Below are 13,763 nucleotides of genomic sequence, written 5' to 3'. Positions count from 1 at the left end.
ACTGATTTTCTACCTTGCTCATTCATTTACACCTACATGAAGTGAGTGCAATGTGGATGTAAAAGTACATAGTTGTGTTTCACACTTACTTTACACAGGTGTGAATGGCTTTACAGGCAAAAAGCAGGGGAGAATCTGACCAGAGTGCTATTTCCATAGCATTCTCTGAACACTGCTGACACTGATGAACAATGGACCAGTAATGAAGCATGAGACAAAGACCACCACAAGACCACCAGGAGAAGCAGCTATTGATCATGTTTGTATTGCTGCAAGTCACTTGCTGGGAATACTGTAATTAGTAACTTTGGTGTATGTTGACAGAGTTTTTTGAAAAAAGAGGGGGAAAATCTTTGTTATTAATCTGACCCTGCATATGATATAATTGGTGCACTGCAATGAGCCACAGTCTTGGTATTCCATCAGGCAAAAGTGCATCACACCTACTACTCACTGTGCCTCTGACATCTGGCATACTGCAAGTGGAGCTATCTCTAGTCAGAACACATTGGGCCCAGTCAAACATAATTCCCCATTCAAATCATCCCACATGTGAGCTTCATTGACTTCAACCCACCATCTCAGGTGATATCCTCACCAAAGACACTCATGGTCAACAAGCAAAGACATTCCAGATTGCCTTTGCATTCCTACCAAAAGGGATCCTCCATGGCATAGCACCATCATTCTAAAGGAAGACTGGATTACAGGACTACCTAGCTAGGCTTGAAGAGCTACCAGTCTTCTTCCAGCTACTCTTAATTCCCAGGTAAATAACTTTATTGTTGTTGCTAGTATGAGATTTTGATTATTCTTTAAAGCTGTTTGGAAGGGAAGGGCCTTTGAATTTTGTCATTTTCCATGTATAATAATATATTTTGTTAGAATTGTAGAAACTGTACTAGTGAGTACCATTCAGTACAATCATCTTACATTTTAAACATCTCTTGGTAATTTCAAACTCCCTCTCATAATTTTATGTTCAGATAGTTACTTCTATCTACTTTCTTTGTCTCCATTTAAACATTTATTTATTACAGTATATGAATTAATCAAATTTGGTTATTCTCCTTGCTGGGTTTTTGTTTTTCTGAAAGGAAAAGCTATTTGAAGGTTAATTGAGTTAATGTTTATTCTTTTTATATGATGCAATACTTTCTCTCTCTCTCTCTCTCTCTCTCTCTCTCTGCAATATTTTTGTAACTTTAGCTGAAGGACATTTTTGCTACCCTTTGTATAAAACAACAATAGATTAAAATCTGTGCATCCAATCCATAGTTGCCTAGTACAAATCAACAAAAGATAATTGCATAGAATTTGGAGTCCAGTTGTATGTGCATGGTAGGAAACTGTTCCCCGCATGCTGCTAATTCAAGTGTATGAAGAGCCTGATTTTAAGAGAAGCTAAACACCCATGACTCCACTTGAAGTCAGTGGGAGCTATAAGTACTCAGCCCTCTGAAAATCAGGCCCAGAATAGTCAATTACCAAATATCTGAAGTATCCATATTTTCAATTAGGGAGGGAAATGTCAAAAAATCAAATGCAAAAGTAAATAAAAATGGTGACTTTTCTGGAAAGAAAAACTTTAGTTTGAGTTAAGTGAACTAACAACACATGAACTTTGAAGAGATGTACATGGAGTCAACTGATACTCTGGAAAGTGCTGATCAACCATCTGTTCATCTGCTTCCAAACATTCATGTGAAAAGGTCTGTGCAGTGCTTGAGACAGATTGGCACAGGAAGCCATATGCAGGGAGGCTTTTATATGACAAAAAAGGCAAGAAGCCCAGCACAAGCTAATGGACAAAAACAATGCTATTATCATCAATGCGTCGAGTGCTGTGGAATGAAGATGATGTAACTTAAACATTCCCTGCTTTATTTGAGAGGGTCTTGTCTTTGAGACATTAAAGTTCTTTCCTTCAGCCTACTGTTACCCAGTCAATTGTGGAAATTTATTAACTATTTATGTCCTCCAGTTTAATTATATGAATAGGTCTTTCACAAAGACCAATGAAAGCCACATCGGTGTCCAAAAGACCTTGCTCCTTGACAACTTCCACAGTAGTTGCTTAGACTTTCTGAGGAATAAATAAAGGTTTTTTTAGAAATTGTTTTCTCTCGTGTTTAAAAAAGCATAATGGAGACAGAAAGGAACCCGAATGGGGACCATAGCATCATACTCATAACCATATCCATAACCAACAAAGTTGATGTCCAATTTCATGGCAGAACTGGCAGCAAGTTACATGGCCAGCAGCATATTACTGGGATTATCTACAATGTGAGAGGACCTTCACTGAAATAGGATGCAATCTTGCAAACACTGCGAAGCCTACTGGTGAGATTGCTTCTAAGAAATTAAATTGTTCTCAGTCATTACAGACCAATGTGTAAAACGTACAATCCGTAAGCAAATTTTCTTATGAATGACCTAATTAAAATGTACATTAAACAACACAGTAAAATAAAAATGAATGTAACATGATTTGTTTTTTGTTATAGGATATCTCCATCAAAAAAGGAGAAGCATAAGAGACTGAAGCTGGAATTTGCCTTTGTCTCCGAAAAGAAAAAATATCCATAAAGATGTACAGTTTCCCAGATAGATTTTTAGTCTCAAGTTCCTGTTGTATTATTGGGATTCTCTATTGCAGTTAAATCTCAGAAGTGGTTCAGATCTGATTTTTAGACATGTTTCGAGAAGGCCTATTGTGAAGGGGATAGTGGGAGACAGTAAAGGAGACCTGTCAAAAATCTGTAAAATTCCAACTTTTTGTCAATGCATTATGAGATAATTCTCTCTGAATTTTTTAAAGCATTTTTTGCACACCTTCTAAAATCACTCATCTTATTTATTAATATATTGTGGCTTGTCTAGTTAAAACCAAAAAGGAGAGAACTTTACATTGGTTTTGAATGTCAGTTGTTAATAGTTTAACACAACTTACGTTGATCACTGTTTTAAAATATCATCATTTTCCCAAAGTTACCACTGAATGGCAAAAGATAGCACATTTATTTCCCTGTGCTTAGAATATCATAACCACTGTGCTTGGTGAACATGTTATTTGATTTTCCTGCCAATTAGTTTGTGATCTAGTAGTTCTGGCTGTTTTTTATCAGAGGTATCTGATCCTGGTCTCCATCATGACAATTGTAATTCAGGTTTTGGGACTGCTTTAAACAAAAGTGTCAATAATTGAATGCAAGAGAAATGGGACTCTTCTGGAAATGAATCCATAATCTTGCACTGGGAGCTTGTTACTACTGGGAATAGTTATCAAGCCATCCTTCCCCTAGATGTCAGGTCAGTAGAAAGATAATCAAGTCAGTGAGTGAGTGTGGAGAAGGAGAAGCCACCAATGAGAACACACAGGCCTACCCAAATGTTTTGCTTTTTTCAGACAGGCCTGACTTTTCCGTTGGCTTTTATAGTCTCATCTTCCAAAAGCACTTATATTCCCAGTTGTCAATGGTTTTCCCACCTTAGGTGGGAGAGGCTGCACACTAGTTTTATGAAGTCTCACCCAAAATTGGCGTCTAGTTAGACATAAGCTTGTTAGAAGGTCAAACCAGACTGCAGCTCCTGAAGGCTGCAAGAAACTTTGATCTGAGAAAAGTTTCATTCCTGTCTCTAAATCATTGTTGGACTTAGCCAGAGTCTGCCAGGGCTGAACTCTGCTTGTTCAAGGAAGGGTCCCACTATCTCTTGTGATGAAAGTTCACAACATTAAATGAAACAGCACAGGTAATTCAAGAAGGAGTGTAGTACTATGATGGGAGATCAAGCTAAATGAGAGTACACAGGTCCCTCCGCCCCCAACAATAGTTCTGGCTGCTGGAGTCCAGCGCTGCTGAGTATGTAGAATATTATACATTGTGTACAGCAGTATTCCTTCAGATTAATGTGACGTGTCCTGTGCCATCAGGTAAACTCATGTGGCAAACTCATACAATTTGCAGGTAATTCTTCTGCAGAGCACGCTTAAAAAAGTAATCTATGGGTCAGATCCTCAGATATATTTCATGAGCACAAAAGCAAAGGTCAGCTACCAATGGTCCCAAGGGATCAAGACAACAGCCAAAGATCTGTGGATTGTAAAGAGCTATGGCCACACCGCCTGTTCCAGCACCAGGGAAGCTATGTTGCTAGAGCTGCTATGCTGATTCTGTGCCACCACAGGATCCACTTTATATTGAGGTGAGATTCCTGGGCCTGGATTTGCTAGCTGTATCAGACTCTACTGGCTTTGTGGCACATAATGGCTGCACACATGTCAGGGTAGGGTCCTAAAATTCTACAGAAACACAGCAGTGAAACTGTATCATACAGACTGGACCATGAGTCATTACATTTTTTATACCACTCTATGAAGCTTTTCATACATATTCTATAATCAGTTATGCAGGCCATTCAAAAATCTGCAAGTGGCCACATATTTGAACTTGCAGCATTGCTCATGTGTATTTAAACACCAGTTACAAATTCTGCTGATGCTCAGTCCACATTTAGCATCCACAGGTGTCAACAAAGAGACAACACATAAAAGGCATCTTTTATGTTTGTTTTGTTTAAGACAAGGGAAAAATTAGAATTGCCAAAAGGTACGTGGAAAAGAGGAATGTGGGACTTTCAATCCTGGACCAGACTCAGGGTCCACCTAGTCAAGTGTCCTGTCTCCAACAGTGGCCTGCACCAGATGCTTCAGAAGAAGGTACAAGAAAAATCTGATTAGGATATGTGGGATGATCTGCCCCCCACATTAGGTCTCCTAATTCTCAATAGTTAGAGATTGGTTTACACTGCTAAGCATGAGGTTTAATATCTCATCCAACGTCTTATAACAGTTAATGCTAATACACTGCTTATTATCTATATAAATGCCCAGTCACTTTTTGACTCTTGCTAGGTTTTTTGCCTCAGTGACATCCTATGGCAATGCATTCCATCACTTAATTAGGTGTTGCGTGAATAAGTATTTCCTTTTATTGGTTTTGAATGAGGACCTTGGCATTTGTGAAGGCTAACGGCATTTTGGGCTGTATAAGTAGGGGCATTGCCAGCAGATCGAGGGACGTGATCGTTCCTCTCTATTCAACATTGGTGAGGCCTCATCTGGAGTACTGTGTCCAGTTTGGGCCCCAAACTACAAGAAGGATGTGGCAAAATTGGAAAGAGTCCAGCGGAGGGCAACAAAAATGATTAGGGGACTGGAACACATGACTTATGAGGAGAGGCTGAGGGAGCTGGGATTGTTTAGTCTGCAGAAGAGAAGAATGAGGGGGGATTTGATAGCTGCTTTCAACTACATAAAAGGGGGTTCCAAAGAGGATGGATCTAGACTGTTCTCAGTGGTAGCAGATGACAGAACAAGGAGGTTTAGGTTGGATATTAGGAAAAACTTTTTCACTAAGCGGTGGAATGGGTTACCTAGGGAGGTGGTGGAATCTCCTTCCTTTGAGGTTTTTAAGGTCCGGCTTGACAAAGCCCTGGCTGGGATGATTTAATTGGGGATTGGTCCTGCTTTGAGCAGGGGGTTGGACTAGATGACCTCCTGAGGTGCCTTCCAACCCTGATATTCTATGATTCTATGATTTGTATGTTGCAGTCTATGCAACAAGTCTCCATACTGAGTTTAAGTGCAAATGTTTTTAGTTTTGATTGAATGTGTGATTTTTTTTAAAAAACACCTCTGTTTGTTGTATTTGTCATTTATTTTTGTCAATAAATACTTGTATGTATTTTTATTATATGTTTACTTGAGGCAGGGCAGCTAAAATGCACTTTTGGTCAGAAAATTGACTATGGACAGTAAATTTCTATGGGGTGAGTTTTGCCCTTTTTTGAATAGCTGTAATTTTCATTGAAGACAATTCATGGGTATTGCACTAGTGCAAATGATGGTAGAATGTTACCTTTCTAGATATTTCCAGAACATCCAATCACCAGTAACTAGGTATAAGATACCTGGCACATCTTGCTCAACAGATCTTCTTGTGTATTCCAAGTCTCATCTTAGCTTTCTGATGAAAATAGGTGTTTACTACCTTTGGCTCCTGTCTGTCATGCAGAGCAGCAACAAGCAAGAAAGAGTGAGCTGGATTTTGTTCTGGCATGCACATCATCTAAAGAATTGCTAGCTAAACTTCAGTTACAGCTTCTTTAATACTGGAGCTGATGTGGGAACCAGAACTATACAATTTGTCTTTTGTACCTCAGCTTCAGTTTACAGGGTGGGGGGGAAACGTTTTCATTTGTAAACTCAGCATCTTTTATATGAAAGCTATAGACAAACAGTAAACATGACACACACACACACCCCATCTTTTTGGAATCTTACTTTACAAATAACTGTTACCATACAGTCAATGGCTTTCTGCCACAAATTCAAGAATTTCTTTGCTCCAAATTTTATCATATCTATGGGCAGTTGAAATGAGCCAATGACCACAGAATCCTAGGGGCCTTGACTATCATGTTCAGATGTAACTCCTATTGTATTTTGTTTATGGATACGTTTCCCTGAGGGTCTATTATTTTAATTTAGTTTAGCTGTTTCCTTGGTGCTCTTTAGAGAGAAAAATAGTTAAGGTACTGCTATCATCATAATTCATTATTTGGAGAACATTTTCTGAAGGGCAGAGGCCCAGTCTCTCTTTGAGTGACCTCAGTTTGAGCCTGTATTTTTCCCCCCACAAAATGAATTGTGCCTCTGACTACCTGATTTTAGCTTGTAAGCATGGAGTTAGAGATATACGTACTCAGATTTACAACCACAAGCAAATTACACTTACAATTTTTTTGGATGAAAATTGAGCCTGCAAAAGGAAGGTTACCCTTTTGAAAATTTGTCCATCTATTCTTTTAAATTCTGTTTTTTTACCTGATTTATTTATTCATTTTGTAACTAAAATTCTTTTGCACATGGTGCTGCATACAAAGCAACTATCCATGTTTTCAACATACATTTTAGGTGATCTAGTTTTATGACAAGGACATGTCAGATTTTACATACTGGTAAGCAGAAGTCATAATGACTCATTAAGTTGTCACACACCAATAACCAGGAAAATAAATAATTTGGTTAAGAGAAGCAGTAGTATCTGACCAGCAGCTTTTATTTCTGTAGGGGGAGGAACAAAATAAAACAAAAGAACAATCATTAACTTGTGGAGTTGTATTTTTGTGAGCCATATTGATTAAATAGTACTTTTTCTTCAGTGTTTCTTTATACTTGCAAATTGAAATCAGTCTTTCCTTATTAGGCTTTATTTTAACAAAAATTTTGAATAGCTACTTTACTATGTTTGGTTCTTTGAAATAGATGATTTGGAGCTTTATCTGACGCTGACTGAAGCCATTAGGAGTCTTTCCATTTCCTGGAGTGGGCACTGGATAGGAGTTTTATCCATTTGAGCCTGCTACCTTTGAAGACAATGGCTAGACTCCTGTAGACTTCACTTGCTTTTATTTAGAGAGAAATTAGATCCTTCAGGATGCATCTCCCCTCACCATGTGTATATAATCCTCATGAATGCTACTATAAATTATAGGCCTGCATCAAAAGGAAAGAATAGACCCCACAGTGCCTGTACCATTATATATTTCATAGTAAAGTGATATGACAGAAAGATTCACTAATATTTTTTTTCTTTATTTCAGGTTTCTTTTCTCCATGGAAAACTCCAAAGCCTGTAAGTTCTCTTTGAAAATTACACTTGTTTGAATTCATATGATTACTATCATTATAAAGCAAATTTATTCAGGATTTTATCGACTTGTATGCCATAAATAACATTACATTTACATTTCTCCACTATATGGTTGACTTTAATGCCCTGTAAAATAAATAAATAACTAATAGATCACAAAATTTAACCCCTCATTGTATACCATATTCTATTTTTATTTTTAAATGAATTCTTTCAAATGAAAATGTCAGTACCAAACACATTTCATTAACAGATCTGCATCTGTTTCCCCCCCCACACACACACACACACACACTTTTAAGAAAAGCAGACTCTTATGAATTTGTATATGAGTGATACTAATTATTAGGATTATAACATATGAGGTTACTTAAGGCATCATATAGGCAATAAAAATTCATCCTTCTAATTACTGTTTTGAGAATATGTGCGAGAGTGAATTTGTCTTCCAATGCCAGCATTTATGTAATGAGATTACTGTGAAACTATGAAAAAAGATTGCAAACAAACATTGTATTTATTATATTGATCCCCAGTTTTCCTACTATATCATTTTGTTATAGCTGTGTCAGCATTCCCAATATCAAAATATTTTAAACCACTATTTTTGCCTATTTCTGTTGTCAGTCTAGCTTGTCTATGTAGACTGTAAACTCTTCAGGGCAGTGACTGTCTCTCACTGTGTGTTGTGACAGGGTCAGGCCAGATGGCTACAAAAGAGTGGTCGAAGGTAGATACATTAGTTCCAGGTTACGCAGGTCCCTTTTTCCTGGGTAAAATAACAGGGACTATTCCAGAACGCTCAGGAACTTTCTAGAACTAATTAAGGCAGGCAGGCTAATTAGGACACCTGTAGCCTATTGGGAAGCTGCTAGAATTAATTAAGGCTAATCAGGACACCTGGTTTAAAAAGGCTCTCACATCCAGTTAGTGAGGTGCACGCAAGGAGCTGAGAGTGAGAGGACATGCTGCTGGAGGACTGAGGAGTACAAACGCTATCTGGCATCAGGAGGAAGGTCCTGTGGTGAGAATAAAGAAAGTGTTGGGAGGAGGCCATAGGGAAGTAGCCCAGGGAGTGGTAGCTGTCACGCAGCTGTTCCAGGAGCCACTGTAGATAGTTGCAATCTATAGGACCCTGGGCTGGAGCCCGGAGTAGAGGCTGGTCCCGGGTTCCCCCCATCCCTCCAACTCCCTACTTGATACCAGAGGAGTTGATCTGGACTGTGGATTCCACCAGAGGGGAAGGTCTCTGACCTGTTCCCCGATCCACTAGGTGGATCAGCAGAGACTGCGGGGATTGTTCTTTCTTTTCCCCATGCTGGCCAGTGATGAGGCTAACTGAGTGAACGGCAGATATGAGCCATGAAAGAGGCCAAACTGAGGGCTGCCATGAATCTCTGAGGAGAGCAAATCCTCCAATAAGCGCAGGACCCACCAGGGCAGAGGAGGAACTTTGTCACAATGTGTATATATTGCACAGCAAACTGGGCCCTTGATCCCTGGTTTGGGGCCTCTAAGTGCTATTGCTGTATTGCTGGCTGTATTTTAAAGAATCCTTATTGAGGTTACAGGGACAAACCATCCCAATGTGTAGAAAGAATAGTAAATATGGCAGGTGACCAGCTTGGCTTAACAGTGAAATCCTTGCTGATCTTGAATACAAAAAAGAAGCTTACAAGAAGTGGAAGATTAGACAAATGATCAGGGAAGAGTATAAAAATATTGCTTGGGCATGCAGGAGTGAAATCAGGAAGGCCAAATCACACCTGGAGTTGCAGCTAGCAAGAGATGTTAAGAGTAACAAGAAGGGTTTCTTCAGGTATGTTAGCAACAAGAAGAAAGTTAAAGGAAGTGTGGGCCCCTTACTGAATGAGGGAGGCAACCTAGTGACAGAGGATGTGGAAAAAGCTAATGTACTCAGTGCTTTTTTTGCCTCTGTCTTCATGAACAAGGTCAGCTCCCAGACTACTGCACTGGGCAGCACAGCATGGGGAGGAGGTGACCAGCCCTCTGTGGAGAAAGAACTGTGGTTCGGGACTATTTAGAAAAGCTGGATGAGCACAAGTCCATGGGGCCAGATGCGCTGCATCCGAGAGTGCTAAAGGAGTTGGCGGATGTGATTGCAGAGCCATTGGCCATTATCTTTGAAAACTCATGGTGATCCGGGGAAGTCCTGGATGACTGGAAAAAGGCTAATGTAGTGCCCATCTTTAAAAAAGGGAAGAAGGAGGATCCTGGGAACTACAGGCCAGTTGGCCTCACCTCAGTCCCTGGAAAAATCATGGAGCAGGTCCTCAAAGAATCAATTCTGAAGCACTTAGAGGAGAGGAAAGTGATCAGGAACAGTCAGCATGGATTCACTAAGGGCAAGTCATGCCTGACTAATCTAATTGCCTTCTATGACGAGATAACTGGCTCTGTGGATGAGGGGAAAGCGGTGGACATATTGTTCCTTGACTTTAGCAAACCTTTTGACACAGTCTCCCACAGTATTCTTGCCAGCAAGTTAAAGAAGTATGGGCTGGATGAATGGACTATAAGGTGGATAGAAAGTTGGCTAGATTGTCAACGGGTAGTGATCAATGGCTCCATGTCTAGTTGGCAGCCGGTATCAAGTGGAGTGCCCCAAGGGTCGGTCCTGAGGCCGGTTTTGTTCAATATCTTCATAAATGATCTGGAGGATGGTGTGGATTGCACCCTCAGCAAGTTTGCAGATGACACTAAACTGGGAGGAGAGGTAGATACGCTGGAGGGTAGGGATAGGATACAGAGGGACCTAGACAAATTAGAGGATTGGTCCAAAAGAAATCTGATGAGGTTCAACAAGGACAAGTGCAGAGTCCTGCACTTAGGACAGAAGAATCCCATGCACCGCTACAGACTAGGGACTGAATGGCTCGGCAGCAGTTCTGCAGAAAAGGACCTAGGGTTACAGTGGACGAGAAGTTGGATATGAGTCAACAGTGTGCCCTTGTTGCCAAGAAGGCCAATGGCATTTTGGGATGTATAGGTAGGAGCATTGCCAGCAGATCGAGGGACATGATCGTTCCCCTCTATTCAACATTGGTGAGGCCTCATCTGGAGTACTGTGTCCAGTTTTGGGCCCCACACTACAAGAAGGATGTGGAAAAATTGGAAAGAGTCCAGCGGAGGGCAACAAAAATGATTAGGGGACTGGAACACATGATTTCTGAGGAGAGGCTGAGGGAACTGGGATTGTTTAGTCTGCGGAAGAGAAGAATGAGGGGGGATTTGATAGCTGCTTTCAACTACCTGAAAGGGGTTCCAAAGAGGATCTAGACTGTTCTCAGTGGTAGCTGATGACAGAACAAGGAGTAATGGTCTCAAGTTGCAGTGGGGGAGGTTTAGGTTGGATATTAGGAAAAACTTTTTCACTAGGAGGGTGGTGAAACACTGGAATGGGTTACCTAGGGAGGTGGTGGAATCTCCTTCCTTAGATATTTTTAAGGTCAGGCTTGACAAAGCCCTGGCTGGGATGATTTAGTTGGGGATTGGTCCTGCTTTGAGCAGGGCGTTGGACTAGATGACCTCCTGCGGCCCCTTCCAACCCTGATATTCTATGATTCTATGATTGCAATGCAAATAATAATAATAATAATTTTAATATACTTTCAAGCATTGATAGGTTGGTCATCTGTTCTGTTTTTCATTATTGTGATGGTTCATCTGATGACCTGTGAGGCTAGATCATGGCACATTGAACAGCTCCTGAAATAACCTCTGGAGTCTGTGAAACATCATTAGGAGTGAGGTGAAGATTTGATGTTGCTCCATCAGATTGTTTCAATTTGTGATGATTTCAATGTATTGTGATAAAAGTTGGATGCAATGTGCTGGCCTGAATCACACTATGTTGTGACATGAGTTTGTCCATTGATCTAAATAACATAAGTGACAAGTATAGTCGGGATTGAAGTGTATTACACAAGCTCTTTTAGGAGTAAATGTTGTAGGAGGCAGGAAATTTAAAAAATTTAAAAAAAACGTTTCAATGTTTTCAGAATTCATAAGTGTATAGTGTGCTTAAAAGTGAATTTAAACCATATTTGGAAAGAGCTGTTGGGAAGTGAGAGACTAGTTGCAGCATCTTGAACTTGGTGTAGTGCAGGAATATGAAGTGCAAGTGTCTCCACATAGTTCTGCATAGTTTACATCTCAACCATGTGATGGGACAAACTCCAGCTGCAGTAGGCTGGTCAGGGCTGTTCTGGAACATTTTTAGGGCATCTTTTCTAGATTGAAGTGGGTTGTACTGTCTGTGAATAGAGCAGCTGAGCCAATCAGGATATTGCTGAACTACAGCATCACCCTAAATCAATGCAGAGTGACCAAAATCTTGACCCATTCACGTTTAAGTTCATGACTATGACTCCCAACAATGTCCATCACTTGTCACTTTCACTGTTCCCCCATTGCTGCAGGGTTTATTGGATTACATTGTCAAAGGTTGCATGGGAATTCATTTAAAGTGGACAAGCAATTACGCACGCTCTCTCGGCCAGCAAGACCATTTCAGGGTAAAGCTGAGACAACTGAAGGACTTGCTGGCTGCAGATTTGTTTTCAGAGTGACCATCTCTTAGACCCGTTGCCAGACTAATGAATTTGATCTGCCCAGCCAGAGCTCTGTTAGCCAGGGTGTTTCACAATACATCCTGTAGGCCTTCATGGCTACTATAGGAGTGCAGAGAGAATAGCTCACCAACCATACTTTGAGCTGAAAAGCAATCCCTTACTCAACCTGTTTCCACAATCCCACCACAAGGGGGAGGAGGGGTTGGGCTGGGGGGGGGCTTTTTTATACCCTGCTTTTAGATCAATTTTATTTCTATTCATTTTCTCATTTTGAAAGGTAGTTCTTTGTTTCTCTGGTTCTTTCAAAGAGATTATAAAAATAAGAACGCAATTAGGTTTAATATTTCTTTAGCTAGCTAGTTAGATAGCTAGCTACATAGATTCCTATCTTTCTGTTTCATAATGATAAGTTGTTTGATTTCACTAGTTTCTTTCCTCAGTGAGGGCAGAACTGAATTTAGTGCTCCATTGATCAGGATTCAGATCATTATTTTGCCTGATCACGAAGCACTTGTCTTAACTGAGGTACCTGTCTGTCATCTTTTCTACACTGGCTTTGTCTCTTTCGTCATTTTTCCTACAATGTTCAGGCTTTGTCTTTACTAATCTTTGAAGTTGGACATTCTTGACAAAAGGCAGGTACATTTCTCTGTGATTCAGAAGGCTGAAATGCTGTGCACAGCCCTTCCTTGACCTGAATGACTGGGCATGGTAGTCATTTCAAACAGCTTCCTTTCAGCTTAATGAAGTTTTTTATCAGTTTCCTACATTGAGCCTCATATGGGCCTCTTCACAAAGCACTTAGGTGCATTATCTTTAGTGTTGGTGGTAAATTTTCCATTGAAACTGTTTTATTACAGAAAACAGTGGGTTTTGACTACACATATTTTTTAGTGAAAAGAGTCTGCTTTCCACAGAAATTTTTGATTTTTTTTGTCAAAAAAAGAATGCTCAAAACCCAAAACATTTTCAGTTGTCAAATGAAAACTGAAATATTTCAATTTAGATATAACACTGTTGTGCCTCATGGAATTTGTAGTTTTTGTTGCTTAGTTTCCCCATTGTACTCATGGGCTCGGCTCTCCAGTTGGATTACATCTACCATGATACACCATTGCCAGACATTCCCATAATGCACCACCTCCGTTCACTAAAATAATACACCATGGTGCCTCATGAGAGATGAAGCCCAGCCCAGCTTATACAAGAGAATGGAAGCATGAGGCATCCGAACGACAACTCTCATGAGACACAGCAGTAGCATTTCCAATCAAACAATTTCAGTTTTGGGGGAAAAAAATTCAAAATCTTTTTGTTGTTGTTGTTGTCGTTTTCATCAACGTTTTTCTCAGGGGAAAAATGCTCTTTTCTGACCAGCACAAATTATCTCTGATATTTTGTCTGGCTAGCTTCTAGATAGGAGCCAGCTGCCTTCATATTTGTTGAA

The 13,763-nt window shown here is 40.1% G+C and overlaps 1 protein-coding gene across 15 annotated transcripts in view; it reads left to right on the top strand.

Annotated features, from left to right (window-relative positions):
• MAGI2 (membrane associated guanylate kinase, WW and PDZ domain containing 2) overlaps positions 1 to 13,763 on the top strand; it is a 1,181,180-nt gene that overhangs the window by 1,041,821 nt on the left and 125,596 nt on the right. For all 15 annotated transcript variants that reach the window (XM_073328600.2, XM_073328598.2, XM_073328606.2 and 12 more), the window contains one exon: positions 7,672 to 7,703. In XM_073328600.2, the coding sequence (XP_073184701.1) occupies positions 7,672 to 7,703 (32 nt within the window). The remainder of the gene's footprint in view (positions 1 to 7,671; positions 7,704 to 13,763) is intronic.

This window comes from Lepidochelys kempii, chromosome 1, assembly GCF_965140285.1.
Source record: "Lepidochelys kempii isolate rLepKem1 chromosome 1, rLepKem1.hap1, whole genome shotgun sequence".
NCBI lineage: Eukaryota > Metazoa > Chordata > Testudines > Cheloniidae > Lepidochelys > Lepidochelys kempii.
Note: the sequence above shows the minus strand (reverse complement) of the source record. Positions and strands in the feature narration are given on the sequence as shown.